The 17,885-nt window shown below is 37.2% G+C and overlaps 1 protein-coding gene across 1 annotated transcript in view; it reads left to right on the top strand.

The window, feature by feature from the left end:
* The first annotated feature begins 1,610 nt into the window (after nucleotides 1-1,610).
* Nucleotides 1,611-17,885, top strand: part of ATP6V1B2 (ATPase, H+ transporting, lysosomal 56/58kDa, V1 subunit B2) — a 24,089-nt gene continuing 7,814 nt past the window's right edge. The window contains exons 1-9 of the mRNA XM_008585087.1: nucleotides 1,611-1,963; nucleotides 8,734-8,789; nucleotides 12,563-12,661; nucleotides 13,485-13,578; nucleotides 13,711-13,788; nucleotides 14,554-14,693; nucleotides 15,030-15,131; nucleotides 15,475-15,572; nucleotides 16,700-16,823. Coding sequence (XP_008583309.1) covers nucleotides 1,741-1,963; nucleotides 8,734-8,789; nucleotides 12,563-12,661; nucleotides 13,485-13,578; nucleotides 13,711-13,788; nucleotides 14,554-14,693; nucleotides 15,030-15,131; nucleotides 15,475-15,572; nucleotides 16,700-16,823 — 1,014 coding nt within the window. The 5' untranslated portion in view covers nucleotides 1,611-1,740. The remainder of the gene's footprint in view (nucleotides 1,964-8,733; nucleotides 8,790-12,562; nucleotides 12,662-13,484; nucleotides 13,579-13,710; nucleotides 13,789-14,553; nucleotides 14,694-15,029; nucleotides 15,132-15,474; nucleotides 15,573-16,699; nucleotides 16,824-17,885) is intronic.

Genomic DNA, 17,885 nt, shown 5'->3' with positions numbered 1-17,885 from the left:
ATGTATATGTATATAGATCATTATACATAATCATGTGAGACAATTCTGAGCCAATTCCTTCTCTATATATGTACATACATATATACACACATAATATATGCTATATAATGTTGATATAATGTATCATATATAATTGAAAATATTTGTCACATATACTGAGTATATATACATAGTTTTTTCTCTAAGGATAAGGTAAGTTCCTAGCAGAGAAATATCTGAGTGACATACCACCAAATTGTTACTCTAAATATCATACTAATCATGGTCTTATCAATAAAGTATGAAAATTTCTGTTTCGTTTTACTCTTGCCAACTTTGGATATTAGTTAAACATAAAAATTATAGTTAGACTCATGAATTAAAACAAAATCGTGTCTCATTATTTTGCCTTTCTTTTCTTTAACTGGAAAATATACTAAATACTGCACAATATCATTCATAATTAAAGAACGTTTGCTTCAGTGGTGTGGTACAAGGGGGCTGTGGCCATTTACATCAAAGAGCATGGAAATGAGATGCACACGAAATAGACTCTAAATAACTGAATAATGTTCACATCATTTGTAGTATATCACTATATTATTACGTACAGTTCAAACCCTAAAATTTCCTTCTATGTAAAAAAGTTTAAGTTCCTCCGTCAGGCATCTATCTCCCCATCATATCACAACGGTCTTCTGATGGCCAAATACAATGGATACTTTAGTTCTCCTATTACTTGCCTTTTCTTCAGAACATTATACAACGGTCCTTCCTCAAAATCCTCTCTTCTTTTGGCCGCCCAAACAGATGGCCTGGATTCTCTCAAACTCTAACATCATTTCACGTTTGATTGCAGGATACACTTCCTTCGCCCATTTTCTAATCTTAGCGATCCCTTAAAAGTTGGCTGTTAGCATCTTCCCACCCTACGCACTCTAGTTTGTCTTTTTCATTCCCATTTTGCTGACATGATGGTAAGTCACAAATGTTATCTCAGTGCAGCCCAGATACCTTCTCCTTGGGTATTTACATACAGTCCAATAGAAACCTCATTCTGAATATTTCTCAGGAAACATAACAGATCCCAGAACACAGCAGTTTTTCTTTTCCTCCCCCCAAACCAGAAAAGCTCCTCTCTCCCTTCTCACCACAGTCAATTCAACGCTCAGGCTTCAAGCCTGGGCTATCATATTCCACAGCCAGCTGCATACATCCCTTGAACAGTTTGCAAAACTGTTCCTTTTAGACGTCCACGCCGTTCCCCGAGCCCTCAAACCAGCCAAGCGTATGTTTGTTGAATTCACGTGAGAGAATGAATTGGGTAGGAAGATAGTAAAGTGAAATAAATGAATGGCACATAGTACCCCATGTTAATAATCACTGGAATAGGTTTTGTGTTTCTCTGCAAAGTGGCTGTCTTCGCTTGAGTTCTCTTCACTCAATGTCATGAAATGCCACTCCACAGTGGACATCAGTTGACCTTTCCTTGCACGTTTGCCTTCCTTCCTTCCCCTCCCGCCTTCCTCTGCGTCTCTTCTTCCTCCCTTCGCCTCTCCCCCGCTGCAGGCCAGCCTTGCTCTCCGGGCCCCTCTCTGCTTCCTCTTTCCCTCTCGCGGGCCCGCGCCCGCCCGCCCAGCACGCTGGTCAGCTCCTCTAGGCGCGCGCGCTCGGCCCCGCCCACGCCGCGGAGCCGGGTCACGAGGCTGGGGGAGGCGAGCGGCGAAGAGGGCGGGGCGAAGCTGAGGCTCCGCAGCGCGCATGGGCGGAGCCGGGTGCACGGGACACCCTGGTATATCTGCGCCTGCGCGGCCCTGCTGCGGGGCCAGTCGGGACGGAGGAGACAAGATGGCGCTGCGGGCAATGCGGGGGATCGTGAACGGGGCCGCGCCGGAGCTGCCCGTGTCCACCAGCGGGCCGGGGCTGGGAGCTCGGGAGCAGGCGCTGGCAGTTGCCCGGAACTACATTTCCCAGCCTCGCCTCAGTGAGTATCAGAGCAAGACGTAGCTCGCCTGTGCTCTTCAGCCTAGCCCTTCGCTCCCGCTCACCTGCTCAGCCAGAGGGTGGGGGGTGGCATTTGGTTTTCTCTTCCGCATCCCCCCCGACCCTGACCCACGTGTCTCTCTAGAAGGAGACTTGCATATACCTTACATTTTTCTGACGTTGGCGGGCCGAGGGCAAGAGCACCAGCGGGAAGTTTTTCCTGGGGTTGGTGGGTGCCTATTGGAGCATTGCCAGGCACTTGCTTTTTGCCTCTGAGAGCCACTTCTTGTCATTCCGATATTAATCTTCCCCGACTTCATTTGGTCAGGCCTTTCGTGGATGGAGGTCAGGCCCACAGCCACAGGGAGATGCGGCTTGTTCGGTGGAAGGGCTGCTCCGCGAGAGGACGCCTAGGTATCAGAGAACGCTACGGCTGAAAAGTACCCTGCAGTCATCTAGTCTGACCCTCTCATTTTACAGGGGAGAAGCCTAAGGTTCTGGGAGGAGTAGGACTTGCCAAGCTTCAGACACCTAATTATTGCTAGAGCAGGAACTAAAAATCTGAGTTTCTTAATTCGCTGGGCCTTTTTTCTGCTGTTGCCTCCTCATTTACTGACCAGTTAACCAAACTTGATTCTTTAGGGGAAGCCAAACAGCTTTGCCCATATGTAGCATATATGCATAATATACACATATGCATAGGCTTGTTTAAGTGTTGCGATTATGAAAAGGCCTTAAGTGGACATCTCAGCAGTTCCGGAAGAAATGGTTCTTGATTACTAAAGAGTACAGTTGTGTAGCATCAAACCTCAGCTTCCTTAGGAACTGGAGATGAGCCTTTTTAAAAACTTGGGAAAGCACCTGATGTTTCCCTAAGTGCTGAGACTGCGTTTGCACTGGTTAATTGCCAAAGTGCTTATTTGTGGGCGGCTCATTGGTTAAAAGGAATTTCAGAGGAAGGGTTATCGTCTGGGCGCTCTCCAGCCTGACTAATCCCATCCTGATCTGTCACTGGGTCATGTGATAGCACTGCAGCATGAGGAAGAACACATTTGATTCTGTGGATTGCTGAGATGGGCCTTTTACAGTGGGATTTGTTGGAATTAGAGAATGCTTGTTGGGGGGTTGTATGAGGTGAAGTAAATGTTTCAGGAAATTGACAGATGTTGCATTCTTACGTAAACTTTGGCAATAAACTTATACCTAATAATTACAAATTGTCTTTTATAAATTGCATTTGTATGTTTTGCTTTTCTTTGGGCAGAACAGATAGACATTAGTGGTACCTCTAGAAGGTTATTGAGGGTGCGGTAGTCACTTTCTGTATAAATTAATCATTCGATGTCAATCCAGAAAGTATCAACTAAAAAAATGACATTGTTTAAAGAGTACAGTAATCGTTAAGATTATAAGCTCTTAAGGGAGATAAGTATGATTTCTCAGCGTTTTGTGTGTGCTAAGTCAGTGACTGAAAAAGTTATCCAGATGAGATTCTTCCTGACAAAACTGTTGCATCATAGTGTTTAAAACTGAACCTTTAGAGGTCAGGGATCCTTTTTGTATCTCCAGTGTCTAGCACAGTGCCTGACACATAGAAGGTGTCTTGTAATTGTTGAATAACTTTCATTTAAACCCATTGTTCTAATAGTTTAGGGCATAGATTCTTAACATGGATGAGTAGAGAGTTGGAATACCTAGTTGAGTTTCCTTCATGTGTCTGGGTTATTCCAAAAAGCATAAATGATATCATTCTTAAGCTAACAACTAACTGCATTTGATTATCATCTTTTTCCTATTTTGCTACATTTTTAATTCTAGTTAACAGTTTTAATTGCTTTTGAATAAATATTGATCAACCTTTTAATTTTTGTAATTAATAATGATGATACCATCTAAGGTGGTATGTTATAGTTAATGTGTATTTTTTGAAGGAAGGAATAGGGTAATATTGGCAGTTTGTACAAATTAGATCCTATTTAAAAACAACTTCAAAATTATAGGGTTATTTAAAAGAAATGGAAGGTAAGATATTCAGACTTGAAATTAGTAAGTAATTTTGAGCACTTGAGTTTGATTTTCTTTTAAACTTTGAGCAGGTATCTATAATATACATAGTTGTTAGATGCTGCATATTTTGAATTCAATGATCTCTATTTTTCTTGAGACCCTAGATCAACTCACTTAAGTTTCTTACATTATAAAGTAGAGCTAGCCCCAGCAGAAAGTTAAATAAAGGAATCTTCTCGCCTTTCTTCTAGAACTTGAAGTTCTAAGTGCTCGCTGTTCAGGCTGTGGGTCTCTACTGTTCTTGCACAATAGAAGGAGATTGCTCTGGGATTTTGTTTTGCTTATAAGGAAGACACGAAAGGACTAGGACTCTATTGTGCAATGGTTGTAAAATCTTCTCTTTGAATATTTCACAATCATTAAGTGGCGTTAGTAGTGCTGAACAATCTCTCATTCTGCAAGAGGAAGAGGATGTCATCTGACAGAATATGTGATCCTTGAAACCTTTGTAGATTTTGGTTTTTAAATGTTACTCCATAAATATTTATTTCCTGCTTGATAGTTCAGAATCAAAGATAAGATGTTTAGGTTGTAAAATGCGTTAAGTATGTAACGTAAGCATATGTCTGTTATGTTGTCAGCTGTTATGTTGCCAGAAATTCTGATCATCCTCTGTACACCTACCTATGGACTCAAGTTCTTGTTCATTTGGAAATTTTCAAGAGAAGAGTGGTCATTATTTTGGTAAATAGAAATATGTAATTTATGAATGCGTTTTGACTTTTTTGAAGAGCAGCTTAATGTCTTTGACGGTGTACTCTAAACTGATGTCTCTGCTTTGGGTTTTTAATGGCAGTAATAAGGAAGGCTGAATAAATATTGTCAAGGGATAAAAGGTAGTGTTCTCTGCTCCACTTTCTTTTCAAGTAATTTTGTTACCATGGAAGAGAGCTATAGTTTGTATATAAATAGTCTTCTAGTACCTACTTGTAGCTCCAAGTACTAGGAACTGTGTGATCTCCATATTTTTAAATTATACTGGGGACTAAAGTTCAGAAATGTTATAGTGTCATAGAGTAACAATCTTAGAATTAAAGGGGGAAAAAAACATTTACAAGCCTGGCTGCCCCACTTAGTAGGAAACTTCTCAGGGCCTTAGTTTCATAAATGTAAAGTGAGACTGTTTCAGCCATGCGTACCTCATAACATTTTGTGAAGATAGAATCAGATAGCCTATCTGAAAATGATCTGTAAAAGCATGCAGCACTCTCCAAATATTAAGTTTGGTAGTATTTTTGGTGGGGGCGGTGGGGGGTTTGAATTGGGTAGTTATAACATTTATTAGCTTAGTTTTGTTTTGTTTTGTTTTGTTTTGCTGGCTGCTACAGGGATTGAACCGTGGACCTTGTGGTGTTATCAGCACCACTCTCTAACCAACTGAGCTAATGGCCAACTCTATTAGCTTAGTTTTTATATGTCAGTTTAATTAAAACCAAGCATTTTTAACCTCTGGTTTGTATTGGAAGTGTCGTGTTTCTTGTGCTTTCCAGTGAGGGAAAACTGCTGAAGCACCTCCATCAGATACTCTCTTCTCTGCTTAAACTCTTCCAGTGGTTATGACTCCACTGCAGAAAGATTGTTTTGCAGTAGTGACAAAATGTGGACACTAGGGAAGTACCGCCTGATGCATTAAATAATAAAAATAACCTATTTTTCATAGCTAACATTGCAGACTCGTGAAATTATTTTTGGGTGGCATGGCTACATAATTCTTGCAACAAGAGTGTACCACACCACACAAAAAGGAGCAGTTCAGTTTTAGAATTTGGTCTGCAGTGAAGAACAAGTAGCTCTGGAGTCAGACTATTTAGGTTTGGATCCTTGGGCAAGTTACTTAATTTCTTTGAGAATAAATTTTCTCTCCTAAAACTTGGAATAATAATAGTTAACTCATGGTCTGTTATAGACATTAAATGAGAATTCCTGACAAGTACTCAGTAAGTGTGTCGGTGGTATTGGTGTTAATCAACTAATTTGCATGTTTACTTACTGGCTTTTTAAAAGGCTATATGTACATTGCTGCAAATTTAAAGACTCTTCTTTTGATGAAGTAGAATCTTGTCTTCTGTAGCAGAAGTCAACTTGATTCACTGTTTGCAGGAAAAGCTATGACTAGTGTTTATTTTTCTTGGTCATGCTTTTTCTTGTGACTGGCAAAATTTCATAGTTTGGAATGAGCTTTCATTTTAAACATGAGATTCTGAAGCATCGTTGTTGTAGAGATTAGAAGTTCAAAGGAAATAAAATCTTGTTTAAAAAGTAAGGGGAATTTCAAGAACCTGATGGATTTTATTGATGTTGCTTTTTATTCAAAGTAGAGTTTATTATAAATCTCAAAACTAGATCCCCTACCCCACCCCCAACTGTTTAGGTTAAGGTTTTAGAAAGATCTATGTTTCTATATTTTTAATGTAGCTCACTTTCCATTTCCACATAACAATTTTAGAAAGTCATTGAAAAACAGAATGGTTGGAATCTTTTAAAATGAGAACAATGAAGAAATTTTTTAAAAGGTCAGAATTATATATTTTTTAAAGAGTATTAGATTATTTTAAAATGGGAAGAATTTTCATAAAAGTGGCAGAAAATGTGACAAATGGAGTCTTTGTAGTAGTCTTATGGTCATGATTAATCTGTTTACATTATCCATTCAAGTAGCTTAGTTGTTTTTTTTTTAACTGTGACTTGCCTTTTATCTAAGGTTAAAAAGGAAAAAAAAACAAAGCAAAACAAAAACTCAGTTTGGGGGCTTCTGTTGAGACAATAACAGTTTCTGATATATTCAAGCAAATATTTGAAGTCGAGATTTAAATATCTTATTATTATGAAGGATGGAGGTTCTTGATGGTGTTTGCCTGCTCTGTCTCAGCATTTGTACCAGGATGCTTGCTTCCTGGTCTTAGACTGAAGGAATTGTGGTTTTAAATTCCAAAGCCCCTTTAGTGGACAGACTGGTTATTAAATGGTTTCCTCATTCTTGGGAGTATACACCAGAAATCACTGTCCAAGCTCATTATAAGACCTCAAAAGAATCATGCAAGTGAAAAATTCCCAATTAGTTGGCAGCTTCATAATAAATAGTTTTAGGCCTTGTAGTAAGTTTTCTTCAAAAATGCATGTTACGTATTTTTTTCAGCAGTCCTCATTATGAAATTTAGTGAATTTTGAAGTTGTCTGTTAGAATTACTCTTCCTGAGTGTTCTGTTTTATACCTGATTACCATTACACTTGTGAGGAAGGTGCAGTGGGGTTGAACAATGGCCACCTCCTTTCTAAAATGAGTTGGGTAGTACCTTACAGAGTAGACTAGCAGCTTACTCCTAAGGCATACTTTGCAGTGGAAAATATCAGTCTCAAACCTGGCGGTAACATTTGTCTTGTTTTTAAAAGGATACTTTTCTTATCTTATTTGTCCCCTGGGCTTTCTTTCCATTGTCCACTCCCTTCTTCACAAATCTCTTTTCCCCTAGTTTTTTATGACACCACTTAATCATGGCTTTTATCTTACAGGCTCTGTTTTCTCAGATTTCTTCCTGAGTTTTGTCACTTCTGCTTAAAGTTATTAAGGATTCCCTTTCTCTTCCTCGTCTTCCTAGCTGAGTGCTGCCTCCTCTATAAAGCTTTTCCTTTTCTCTCTGAGGAAGACCTATTATTGTTTTTGCTTACATAAACCTCTGCACACCTCAGTTAGAGCCCTTATCTCATCACTTTCTAACCCCCTTCCCTACATGAGACTATGAACTTTTTAAAACTTTAATAACGTATTTTATTTAATATATTAAAAATATTTCAGCATGTAATCCATTAAAAATATTAATGAGAGATTTTACACTCTTTGTTTTTGAACTAATTGCATTTTACACCTTTAGCACACCTCAATATTGACCAATCACGTTTTAAGTGCCCAAGTAGCTACCTTGTAGCTAGAGCCTAGTGTATTGGACAGTGAAGTCTTAGAGAGTTTGAATGGTTGTCACATGGAAAGGAAATTCATCTTTTTCTTGAGAGTTCTTCTAGAAGAACTGACATTGATGAATTAAAATATAAGGAGGCAGGTTTGACTCAATTTTCAACACAAGTATAGTTGGGTGAAAAATGAATTGCTCAGTGTGTGGCATTGAAATCTCATTTACTGGACTTGCTGAAACACAGACTGAATGATTCTCTCTTTTTTAAATTTTTTTTTTTTTTACTCAATTTTCAACACAAGTATAGTTGGGTGAAAAATGAATTGCTCAGTGTGTGGCATTGAACTCTCATTTACTGGACTTGCTGAAACACAGACTGAATGATTCTCTCTTTTTTAAATTTTTTTTTTTTTTATTTTACTTCTCAAAATACATTGTACTTGATCTTCATGCCTCTTTACCCATTCCTCTCCACCCCCTCCCTTCCCCCTGAGACTATGAACTTTTGAAGGCAGGCAGGGTCTGCCCCTCTGTGCCTTGATTTTGTATCCCAGGTATATAGAACAATGACTTACTCATAGTAAGGATTCAAAATGTTTTTTGCTAGATGTTGGATCATGAAAAGTTGTACAGGCATAGGCATATTTTATAAATTCATTGAAAAATGTAGCTGTTTGAGTGTGCCATATTATAATAGGTGTGATAAAGCAGAGGGATGTTTTTTGATAATACCGGAGAGTCAGTTTGGGCTTTTGTGCTATTTGTCTAAAGCTGACTCTTCTGTGTTTCTTTCCAGCATACAAGACAGTATCGGGAGTCAATGGCCCACTTGTGATCTTGGATCACGTTAAGGTAATACCACTATGTGTTAGGGTCTGACTGTTTATGTAGTTAAAAATGTGGCATTAAGCCCTGTTTAGTACACTTTAAATTTTTGTTATAATTTTTAAGCCATTCTTTGGTTTAAATGTCAGTGCTATATAGGGGACAGGAGTTTTAGACTGCAAATCAGAAGATCAGATTTCAATACTGGAACTACTGTGGATTCTGTGTGAGTCCCTAGCCTGCAAAATAAAAAGAAAAAAATGAAAAAAAAAGTCAGTTCTGCCTAATAGGTTTATTAAGAGGAAAAACAACAGCAGTAATACTTACGAGTGCATTTTATAACCTGCAGGATGCTATTCAGATATATGGTGTTTTATAGCCCTTGTCATAGACTGCCATGTGTTATAGTTATTTTTTATCCATTTGTCCTATCTTCTCTACTAAATTTTAAGCTCTTGAGTGAACAAACAATGCTACTTTTATCTTTGAGGGCCTGACGAGAACAGATTATCTCAATAGTGACTAAAACCCTAAAGCACAGTTTTTACTTATTCAGTTTGTTGTAAGGATCTTTAGTTACATGTTACTTTTTTAGCCATACTTATACTCAAGAATTATAAACACTGGTATTATCATCTTAGAGAGGCATAGAGTATAGTCTGTAATTGGATACCCTGGGCTAAGATTCCTGCCTCAGCTCTATGATCAAAATATCTTCAGAGAAAGTAATTTATATAATATGCTTTCTAGAACAGTAATTCTACATTGGTGTTATTGGGGTGGGTCAGGGGAGAGGCACATAATTACTAGTTTGTTGACAGAAGTTAATGATGGGTGTGTGTTTGGCATGTGACCCCCCTCAAAGCAGAAACTAAACTGAGAAACGTTTCTTAAAAGAAAGGGTAAAGTGCATTGTCTCTTCAGCTTTATTACTGAGATAATATTTTTGTCGATGACAGGTTACTTATACAAAATAATCTTGAGATAAAGCCTAGCAAGTTTACCTCCTGGTGAGTTTCATATACTAATCTGCAGATTGATTCAAAGCCTCAATATAGCCCACTCAGGTTGTGCAAGATTTAGGCATGTGCCCATAAACGTTTTGTGAAAGAACAGTGTACACTTCTATTTTTTGAGTAAAATATTAGGAAGCCTTATTTGTTTATCTTTTATTTCTTCTCCCCCCCCATATTCTTTGTTAAAATTTTTTGGCTCATATTTTAAAAAGATAAAATTTTTATATTAGTAAGTGTACTATTAAACAGCTCAAAAAATATTTGAGTTCCAATGTGTTAAGTGTTGAGCACAGCACAGAAAGTGGAATGTAAACAATGAGAATGGGCCCTCGCCCAGCGAAGTGTAGTGCAGTGGAGAAGCAGATAGACACATAACTGTGTAATTAGTAAGTGCTGTGAAAGGTGCATCAGGATGCTGTGAGATACAGTAGTGGGGAAGATTTAGAAAACATCTCTGAAGAATTAATTTCAAGAGAACTAAAAAAAAAATGTTTCATTGAATGTTACTTTGGAGTGTAGCTCCAGGTGAGGAAAAACTGATAAATAAGTTTTATGTAGTTGTAAGAAGAATTGGTTTATACCATGAAATTTAGAATGGGGTTTTTTTGGTTTTGTTTTGGCCTTTTGTTTTTAACTTAAAGCATATATGTAAGATCAAAGAAGAGAAAATCTCATGCAAATTGTATCAGAATAGAGGAAGGTGATGGGCTGCTTACCCAACTCATTTTATGAAGTTAGCATATCTTTGATTCCAAAATCAAAGGTTAGTACTAGAAAAGAAAAATATAGCTACTCTCACTTATAAACAGATACTAAAATTCTTAATAAATACATTCACATGTTAGGTATCAGCAAAAATATCTATGTAAAAAAATCACATTATGACAAGGTAGAATTTATCCCAGTAATACAAAGATGATTTAATATTAAAAAATATAACAGTGTAATTGAGCACATTCATGGATTAAGTTAGAAAAAGCTTATGTTCTTCTCAGTAAACCAACTCTCTTCACACATGAGAATTTGACTTGATAAATGCAACATTTCAGGGCCCATGGGGACACTTGATGCTACTCAGAGTATTGTTGGGGCAACTGGTTTTCCATATGGAAAAGAATGAAAATGAGAAAAGTAAAACTAGATACCAAAAATAAATCCAAGTGGATTAAAGACCTAAACATGAAAAATGAAGCAAGCCTATTAGAAGACAACATAGAAGACCATTTTTATGAATTCAGGTTGGAAGGTTTTCCTAAATAAGACACACAAGGCAAAAATCAGAAAGGACCACAATTCATTTTATTACATAAACAGTTTCAAAACTTTTAAAACTTTTGTATGGTAAGATACCATAAACAGAATTGAAAGACAAGAAACAGGACTGGGAGAAGATACATGCAAAAGAATTAATTTCCAGAATCTGTAAAAGTCCTACAAATTAATAAGAAAATACAGATTCACTTGGTAAGTGAAGAAAGGATATTAATAAGCAATTCATAGGAAATGAGGTTTGAGTTGTCATACCAGCATGAATGAATAATGGGCAGTAGTAATGAGCATGAAAAGATGCTCAATATCAGTAGAACTCAGGAAAAAGCAAACTAAAACGATGCCATTTTTTAGTTCATCAAAATGGCAAAAATTAAATTTAAAAATATAAGATTGGCAAAGATGGGATTAGTGGGTACCTTTTTTATACTGCTAGGGGGATTGTAAATTAATACAGTTCTTTTGCAGAGTAATTTGGCAGAAAATGGGCATAGCCTGTATGTAGCCCACCAAATACCTTAGGGGGAAACTCAGGCACACTTGCAGGAGCAGCCGCATGCAAGAATGCATTGCAGCATGTTTGTGCTAGTGTAAATTTTGCAGCAACCTTGAACTCACTCCACTGGTAGAAGAACAACTGAATAAAATGTAGTATAGTCATTTGACTTCTTTTAACTGCATCTGAACTGTTTTAACATTAATTCTAAGATGCCCATTTATTCACATTTTAACATCTCCAAAATCCAAGGGCATTACAATCCTTATGATGGTGCATCATAGTTTAATTGGCAGGTGTTCACCCCTCCCCATCACATAGAAAAGTGATGCATCTTTCAATTATGTCAATAATGTAAATATTAACAACAAATAGTAATGTAATGTTAAGCATAATGTCAAATAAAACAAGTTACAGAGTGATATATGTAGTATGTTGCCATTTATGTAAATAAAACACTAAACTATATTTTTGGAGGCATGTATTTTAAAATAGTAAAAATGAATTAGATACATATCTGGTTAAGAGAACTAGATTGAGGGGGTGATTTGAGAATTATTTTATTATACTGGTAATTATTATTTAGTAACATTAAGTTCTTCCTCCACTCCTCCCATCTTCACACCTGGCATACAGGTGATGGCACGCACACAGCCCAGAAAGCAAATGTCAGTTCTGAGTGGTGGGAACATAGTTATTTGTAATTTCTGTACCTTTCTATGGTCTCAAAACTTTAAAACATCAACACAGAGGAAAAGCAGAAAATTTAATTGCCATGTTTTCATTGATTTATGACCCTTTTCTCTGTACCTTATGCTGTGTTTGCTGGTATATGTGGCCATGTTGTGTGTTGTAAGGACTTAAATTACCTGAGGATATTATAAACTCTTTCATCATAAACTGTGTGTATTGGGGAGTGGATCACACATGCATACACGCTATGGTAGAGATAGAGCATTTAGAGCAATTTGGGGAGCTTTTAAAATGTTGATTATTGACCCTTTATTTTTGCTGTCTAGTTTCCCAGATATGCTGAGATTGTCCATTTGACATTACCAGATGGCACCAAGAGAAGTGGGCAAGTTCTAGAAGTTAGTGGTTCCAAAGCAGTGGTTCAGGTAAGCATCGCTTTAAAAACCAGACCAGTTGAACTGTTTCCTAATCACAAACCCATAAGGAACATTACTTGGTTTTTTTCTAGTGATTATTGTGTAAGCTTTAAAAACCAGACCAGTTGAACTGTTTCCTAATCACAAACCCATAAGGAACATTACTTGTTTTTTTTCTAGTGATTATTGTGTGTCTTTGGAGATTGATTACTGGCTGCAGGGGAAAAAATTATTGTATATTTTCTTGCTCAGTGTCAGCTATCTAGATCCATTCTAGTCCAATAACTCCACTGGTAAAATGGCTTTGTTTAAGTGGATAAAATAGAAGGAAAAGATGGAAACATGGAAGGAAAGAGATGAAGAGCAGAATTCACTGCTTATGAGATGAAATCAAAATGATATGAGTCTATTCCTTTAAATTGTTATCTGATTATGAGAAATGACGGTTTTCTCAAATAACAAGTTCCCCTGAAAAATAGTTTAGAGCACAGGTTGACAAAATTTCTGTAAAGGGCCAGACAGTAAATTTTTTAGTCTTTGTGGAGTCTCATGAGGTCTCTTGCATATTCTTATTTTTTTTCTTTTTTTTTAAGCAATCCTTTAAAAATGTTAAAAATGTTCTTAGCTTGCTTCTCAAATTTGGCCTGCCGGTGTGACCCTTGGTCTAAAGATTGATAATTTAGTTCATCACCATAAATATTTCTTTGTTTATTACATTAAAAATAGTATACATTTATGTATTTTACTTATCAAGGGCTGTTTAACAGACAAATAAAATGTAAGTGCCCATGATCTAAACTTTTTTATCCTGATTAATTCTTTTTCTTGACAGGTATTTGAGGGGACTTCAGGTATTGATGCCAAGAAAACGTCCTGTGAGTTTACTGGGGATATTCTCCGAACACCAGTGTCTGAGGATATGCTTGGTAAATGGATATTATTATTCGTTCTGATCAGAGATCTGTTTCCTTTTAAACATATTTCCATAAAGTCTAAAATATATATGAATATTTGTAAGTCAGTGTTTACTCCGTACTGTCTGGTTAACTGTTTTCCAGGTCGGGTATTCAATGGCTCAGGAAAACCCATTGACAGAGGACCTGTTGTACTGGCCGAAGACTTCCTGGATATCATGGGTAGGAGCAGTAAATGAATTTCTGTGCTTTGGGGAGAATAGGCTCTGTCTTGAACCTTTGCCAGATAGTGATTTTTGTGATGTCATTTTGAGTAGATAACTAATGCTCACTGTAGGTTATAAGTTACTTTATTTACTATTTATAAATTAACTTCCCCTGGAAATGTTTAAAATTTTATATGATATCTTAAGATATTGTAAAATATCGAGGATATATCTGAAATGTATATGGTAAAACCATGGCTTTGATTAGGATTTCTCTCTTATTCACTGTGCCTTTGTTTTTCTTTAGGAGCTTGAGTTCTGCTACCATGTTTTGAGAGTCTATAAAAGACTAAAGGAAGAAATCATTTCAAGTTTCAGATTTTAAAAAAAAAAAAAAAAAACTGATTTTTTTAAGAGTAGAGAGAAATGCTTTCGGGCCGGCCCGGTGGTGCACTGCTACAGTGCGCCACTTGGGAAGTGCAGCGGCGCTCCCGTCGAGGGTTTGGATCCCACGTACAGACCGGCCGCTCACTGGCTGAGCGAGGTGCGGGAGCAACACCGAGGGTTGCGATCCCGTTGCCGGTCCCGGTCCGGTACGGGCGCGACACTGAGGATTGCGATCCGTTGCTGGTCACGAAAAAAGACAAAAAGGAAAAAAAAAAAAAGAGAAATGCTTTCTATAATTCTTATCTTCTGGTTCTTTTTATTTTTAATTTAATTTGATTTCTACTTTCTTTGTGAATAATGTGTATTAAAATTTTTCCTTTCGGAAATGCTTTAGGTCAACCAATCAATCCTCAGTGTCGAATCTACCCAGAAGAGATGATTCAGACTGGTATTTCAGCCATAGATGGAATGAACAGTATTGCTAGGGGGCAGAAGATTCCTATCTTCTCTGCTGCTGGGTTACCACACAATGAGGTGAGAACTATGATCTGTTTGATATTAAAAAGTAACAGGGAGGAAGTTCTAAATGCATCACTGCTTATTGAGAAACCAGATAAAGGTTTTTCAAAATAAATAGCCAACGTTATTGTTTGTATAACTCAATTACATTGAATCTTTATTCATCATATCTGTCTTCTTGCTTACCCTTGCATGCCTTTGCAAAAAATACAGAATAGTTTTGTTGGGTATGTTCCCTAAAACATACAGTTTCATTTGTAATCACAATTCCAAAAAATTTAGGATAAAAGTTATTTTGTTGTAAAAATGTTATTTTAGAATTCAACTTAGTTCTTCTACAATCCTTACCAGATTGCAGCTCAAATCTGTCGCCAGGCTGGTTTGGTAAAGAAATCCAAAGATGTAGTAGACTACAGTGAGGAAAATTTTGCAATTGTATTTGCTGCTATGGGTGTAAGTATAAATTTTTTCTGTTTTAGTATGACATATAATTAATTACTTGTGTTATTAGAACAGTGTAGTATACATGTATGTAGTTGAATTTATCTCTGGGTAAAGAAGTTTCAACTTGGCATTTTAGCTAAAAAATGAATTAAAATTAAGCATTTGATTGAAACTTAAAAATAATACACTTTATGCCTAAAGCAGGCACTTTACTCTGTTGGTTTTGGGAAATTTTTTTGGATACTTGAAACTTTAAAAGAAGGAACAATTCAGATCCATAGCTTGGCCTTCATCAAAAATGAATGTTGAGAATTTTTCTTCTCGCAGTGCTGATAAAGTCATTGCTTTTTAGGTAAACATGGAAACTGCCCGGTTCTTCAAATCTGACTTTGAAGAAAATGGCTCAATGGACAATGTCTGCCTCTTTTTGAACTTGGCTAATGACCCAACGTGAGTAAATAGAGCTATTTCTTTTTGTTCACCCAAACTTAAGGTCAAAAATGTTACGTAAGACTAGGCAGGTAAATGTTATAATGAAAGCATACAGGCCTAGGAATGAGGTAATCCTGTATTTAAGTTCCAGCCCTGCTTCTTGGTAGTTATTTGGTGTCGGGCAAATTACTTAGGCTGTGAAGCTCATAAAATGTAAAAGAGAGCACTCGTCTCCCAGGGTTGTTGCACGTGTTAAATGAGATCGTGTGCATAAATGCCTAGCATGCAGTCGATGCTCCATAAGTGATTTTTCCTCTCACCTGAGAGATCTGGCTTCCATTTCTTCCCTCTCTCTTTCCCTCGGCACCACCGACCTCCCCCTCAGTCTTGAGAAACTGTATAGCTCTATGAAAGGTGATGAACTCACTTTCTGTTGGACCTGGACAAAATAGGGCTGGGAAAGGCACAAAGGAGGGGACAGTTCATGTTTGCTTGTCTGAGATAAGAACTGTTTTCTGAGAACTTTCTAAAACCCATCAGAAATCCCTTCTCATCTTTCTCATCCTTCACACATCTCCTGCTTTGTTTCTATACAAGGCTTATCACTAGACATTCTTTAGAACAGTAATTCAGATAAGAAGCTCTGAGAAGGAAGTGCCCAGTAACAGCATCTCAACTAATGAACTGACGACAAATCTGACTTTGTCTGAAACCAGTGAACTCTGTTTCCAAGCAGCTTATGTGAACCTCTCCCTTTTTGCCAATAAAAGTCTTCTCTCACCCTTCCCTCACCGAGTGCATTCATGGCTTGCTATGGTTTGTATTGCGGATTTTAATCCTATTTTCTATTCCAGAATATACCCAGCATGTTTGAAGATATGTTTCTCCAATGTGTTTTTTCTAGGTTAACAGCTCTGAGAAATTATAGGGCATTTATAAAATAATCAATTTAACTTTGTAGCACTAAGTCATTCTTATATAAATACATAATAAAACTGTGACTTACGTAAGAATTTTTAAAGAAGTAATTGCTTTACTCTCCTTAATTTGTTTAAAACTTTAAAAGGGAAACTACTATTATTTCCAGAATCATTTTTTTTCACCTTTTTGGTCTGAGTGACCTAGGACTTAATGTTCTTTTTCAGTATTGAGCGAATTATCACTCCTCGCCTGGCACTAACCACAGCCGAATTTCTGGCGTACCAATGTGAGAAACACGTATTGGTCATTCTAACAGACATGAGTTCTTATGCTGAAGCACTTCGAGAGGTAAATTTTTTTTTCCCTCTATTAAACAAAATGGTTTAATTTTCAAGGTTATCTGTCCCTTTGCAAGTTTTCATTTTTTAAAATCATATTGCTTAAACTCATTGTTCATATGTTAGTAGAGTACCTTCATTAATCAGAAAGGAAAATACAACTTCTTTTCTATCTGTCAGCTTGGTGGAAATGATTAGATTAGAGGATAAGATGTAAATCATTAGCCTGTTCATCATACTGTCACCGTCTCCAAGAACTGATTGTAGAAGGGAGTCAATAATGCCAGCTATTTATTCAAGTACTCTCCCAGGTAGTTCTGTCTCTGTCCAGACTGCCAATTTTTAACCTCTTTCAGAATTCCATTTTTAATAATGTTACTATTTAAATAAAGACCATACTCTGGCAGTGCTCTCTACAAAACTTTTTCCTTCAGAAAACCCAATATTATTCAGGTATAATATTAAAATTCTTTTGGAGTGTTCTAATACAGATTCCCGAAATTTTGAGTATGTTACTCTTTTAAGCATGTAAAAAGGGAGGAAAGAGACTTCTGAAGAGATATGCTGTATAAATGTCTGTCTATCTTTAAATTCTGTAAGATCTATCACCCTGTCTCACTCTGCTACAGTGCTGTTTCAGACTATGGGGAAGGACTAGTTTTTTTCCCTCATCTGTCACAGACCAGTACTTTTGTAAGATACAATAAAAATGAGTTTTTAGAAAAGTGAAATTTTAAAAATAGATATACAGTGTACAAACCCAGATTTTTTTTATCATTATTAGGTTCAGTAGACATAAAATTATTCTGCCATATTGCCGTGTTTCTACATGCTTATTTCCCATTTTGTACTGTCTCCCTGCACATCGATCACAGCTGGTCTGCAGACCACACTTTGAATAGCACTGCTGTAGCACACTCTTTTGGAAGTACCAAAGTAGCAAGTTGTGTTTAATAATGCTTTGGGTTGGGGCCGGCCCGGTGGCGCACTGCTACAGTGCGCCGCTTGCGAGTGTGGCGGCGCTCCCGCCGCGGGCTCGGAACCCACATACAGACCGGTTACCGCCCACTGG

This window comes from Galeopterus variegatus, unplaced genomic scaffold (genome assembly GCF_000696425.1).
Source record: "Galeopterus variegatus unplaced genomic scaffold, G_variegatus-3.0.2 Scaffold3451, whole genome shotgun sequence".
NCBI lineage: Eukaryota > Metazoa > Chordata > Mammalia > Dermoptera > Cynocephalidae > Galeopterus > Galeopterus variegatus.
This window is presented reverse-complemented; position numbering and strand designations above follow the sequence as displayed.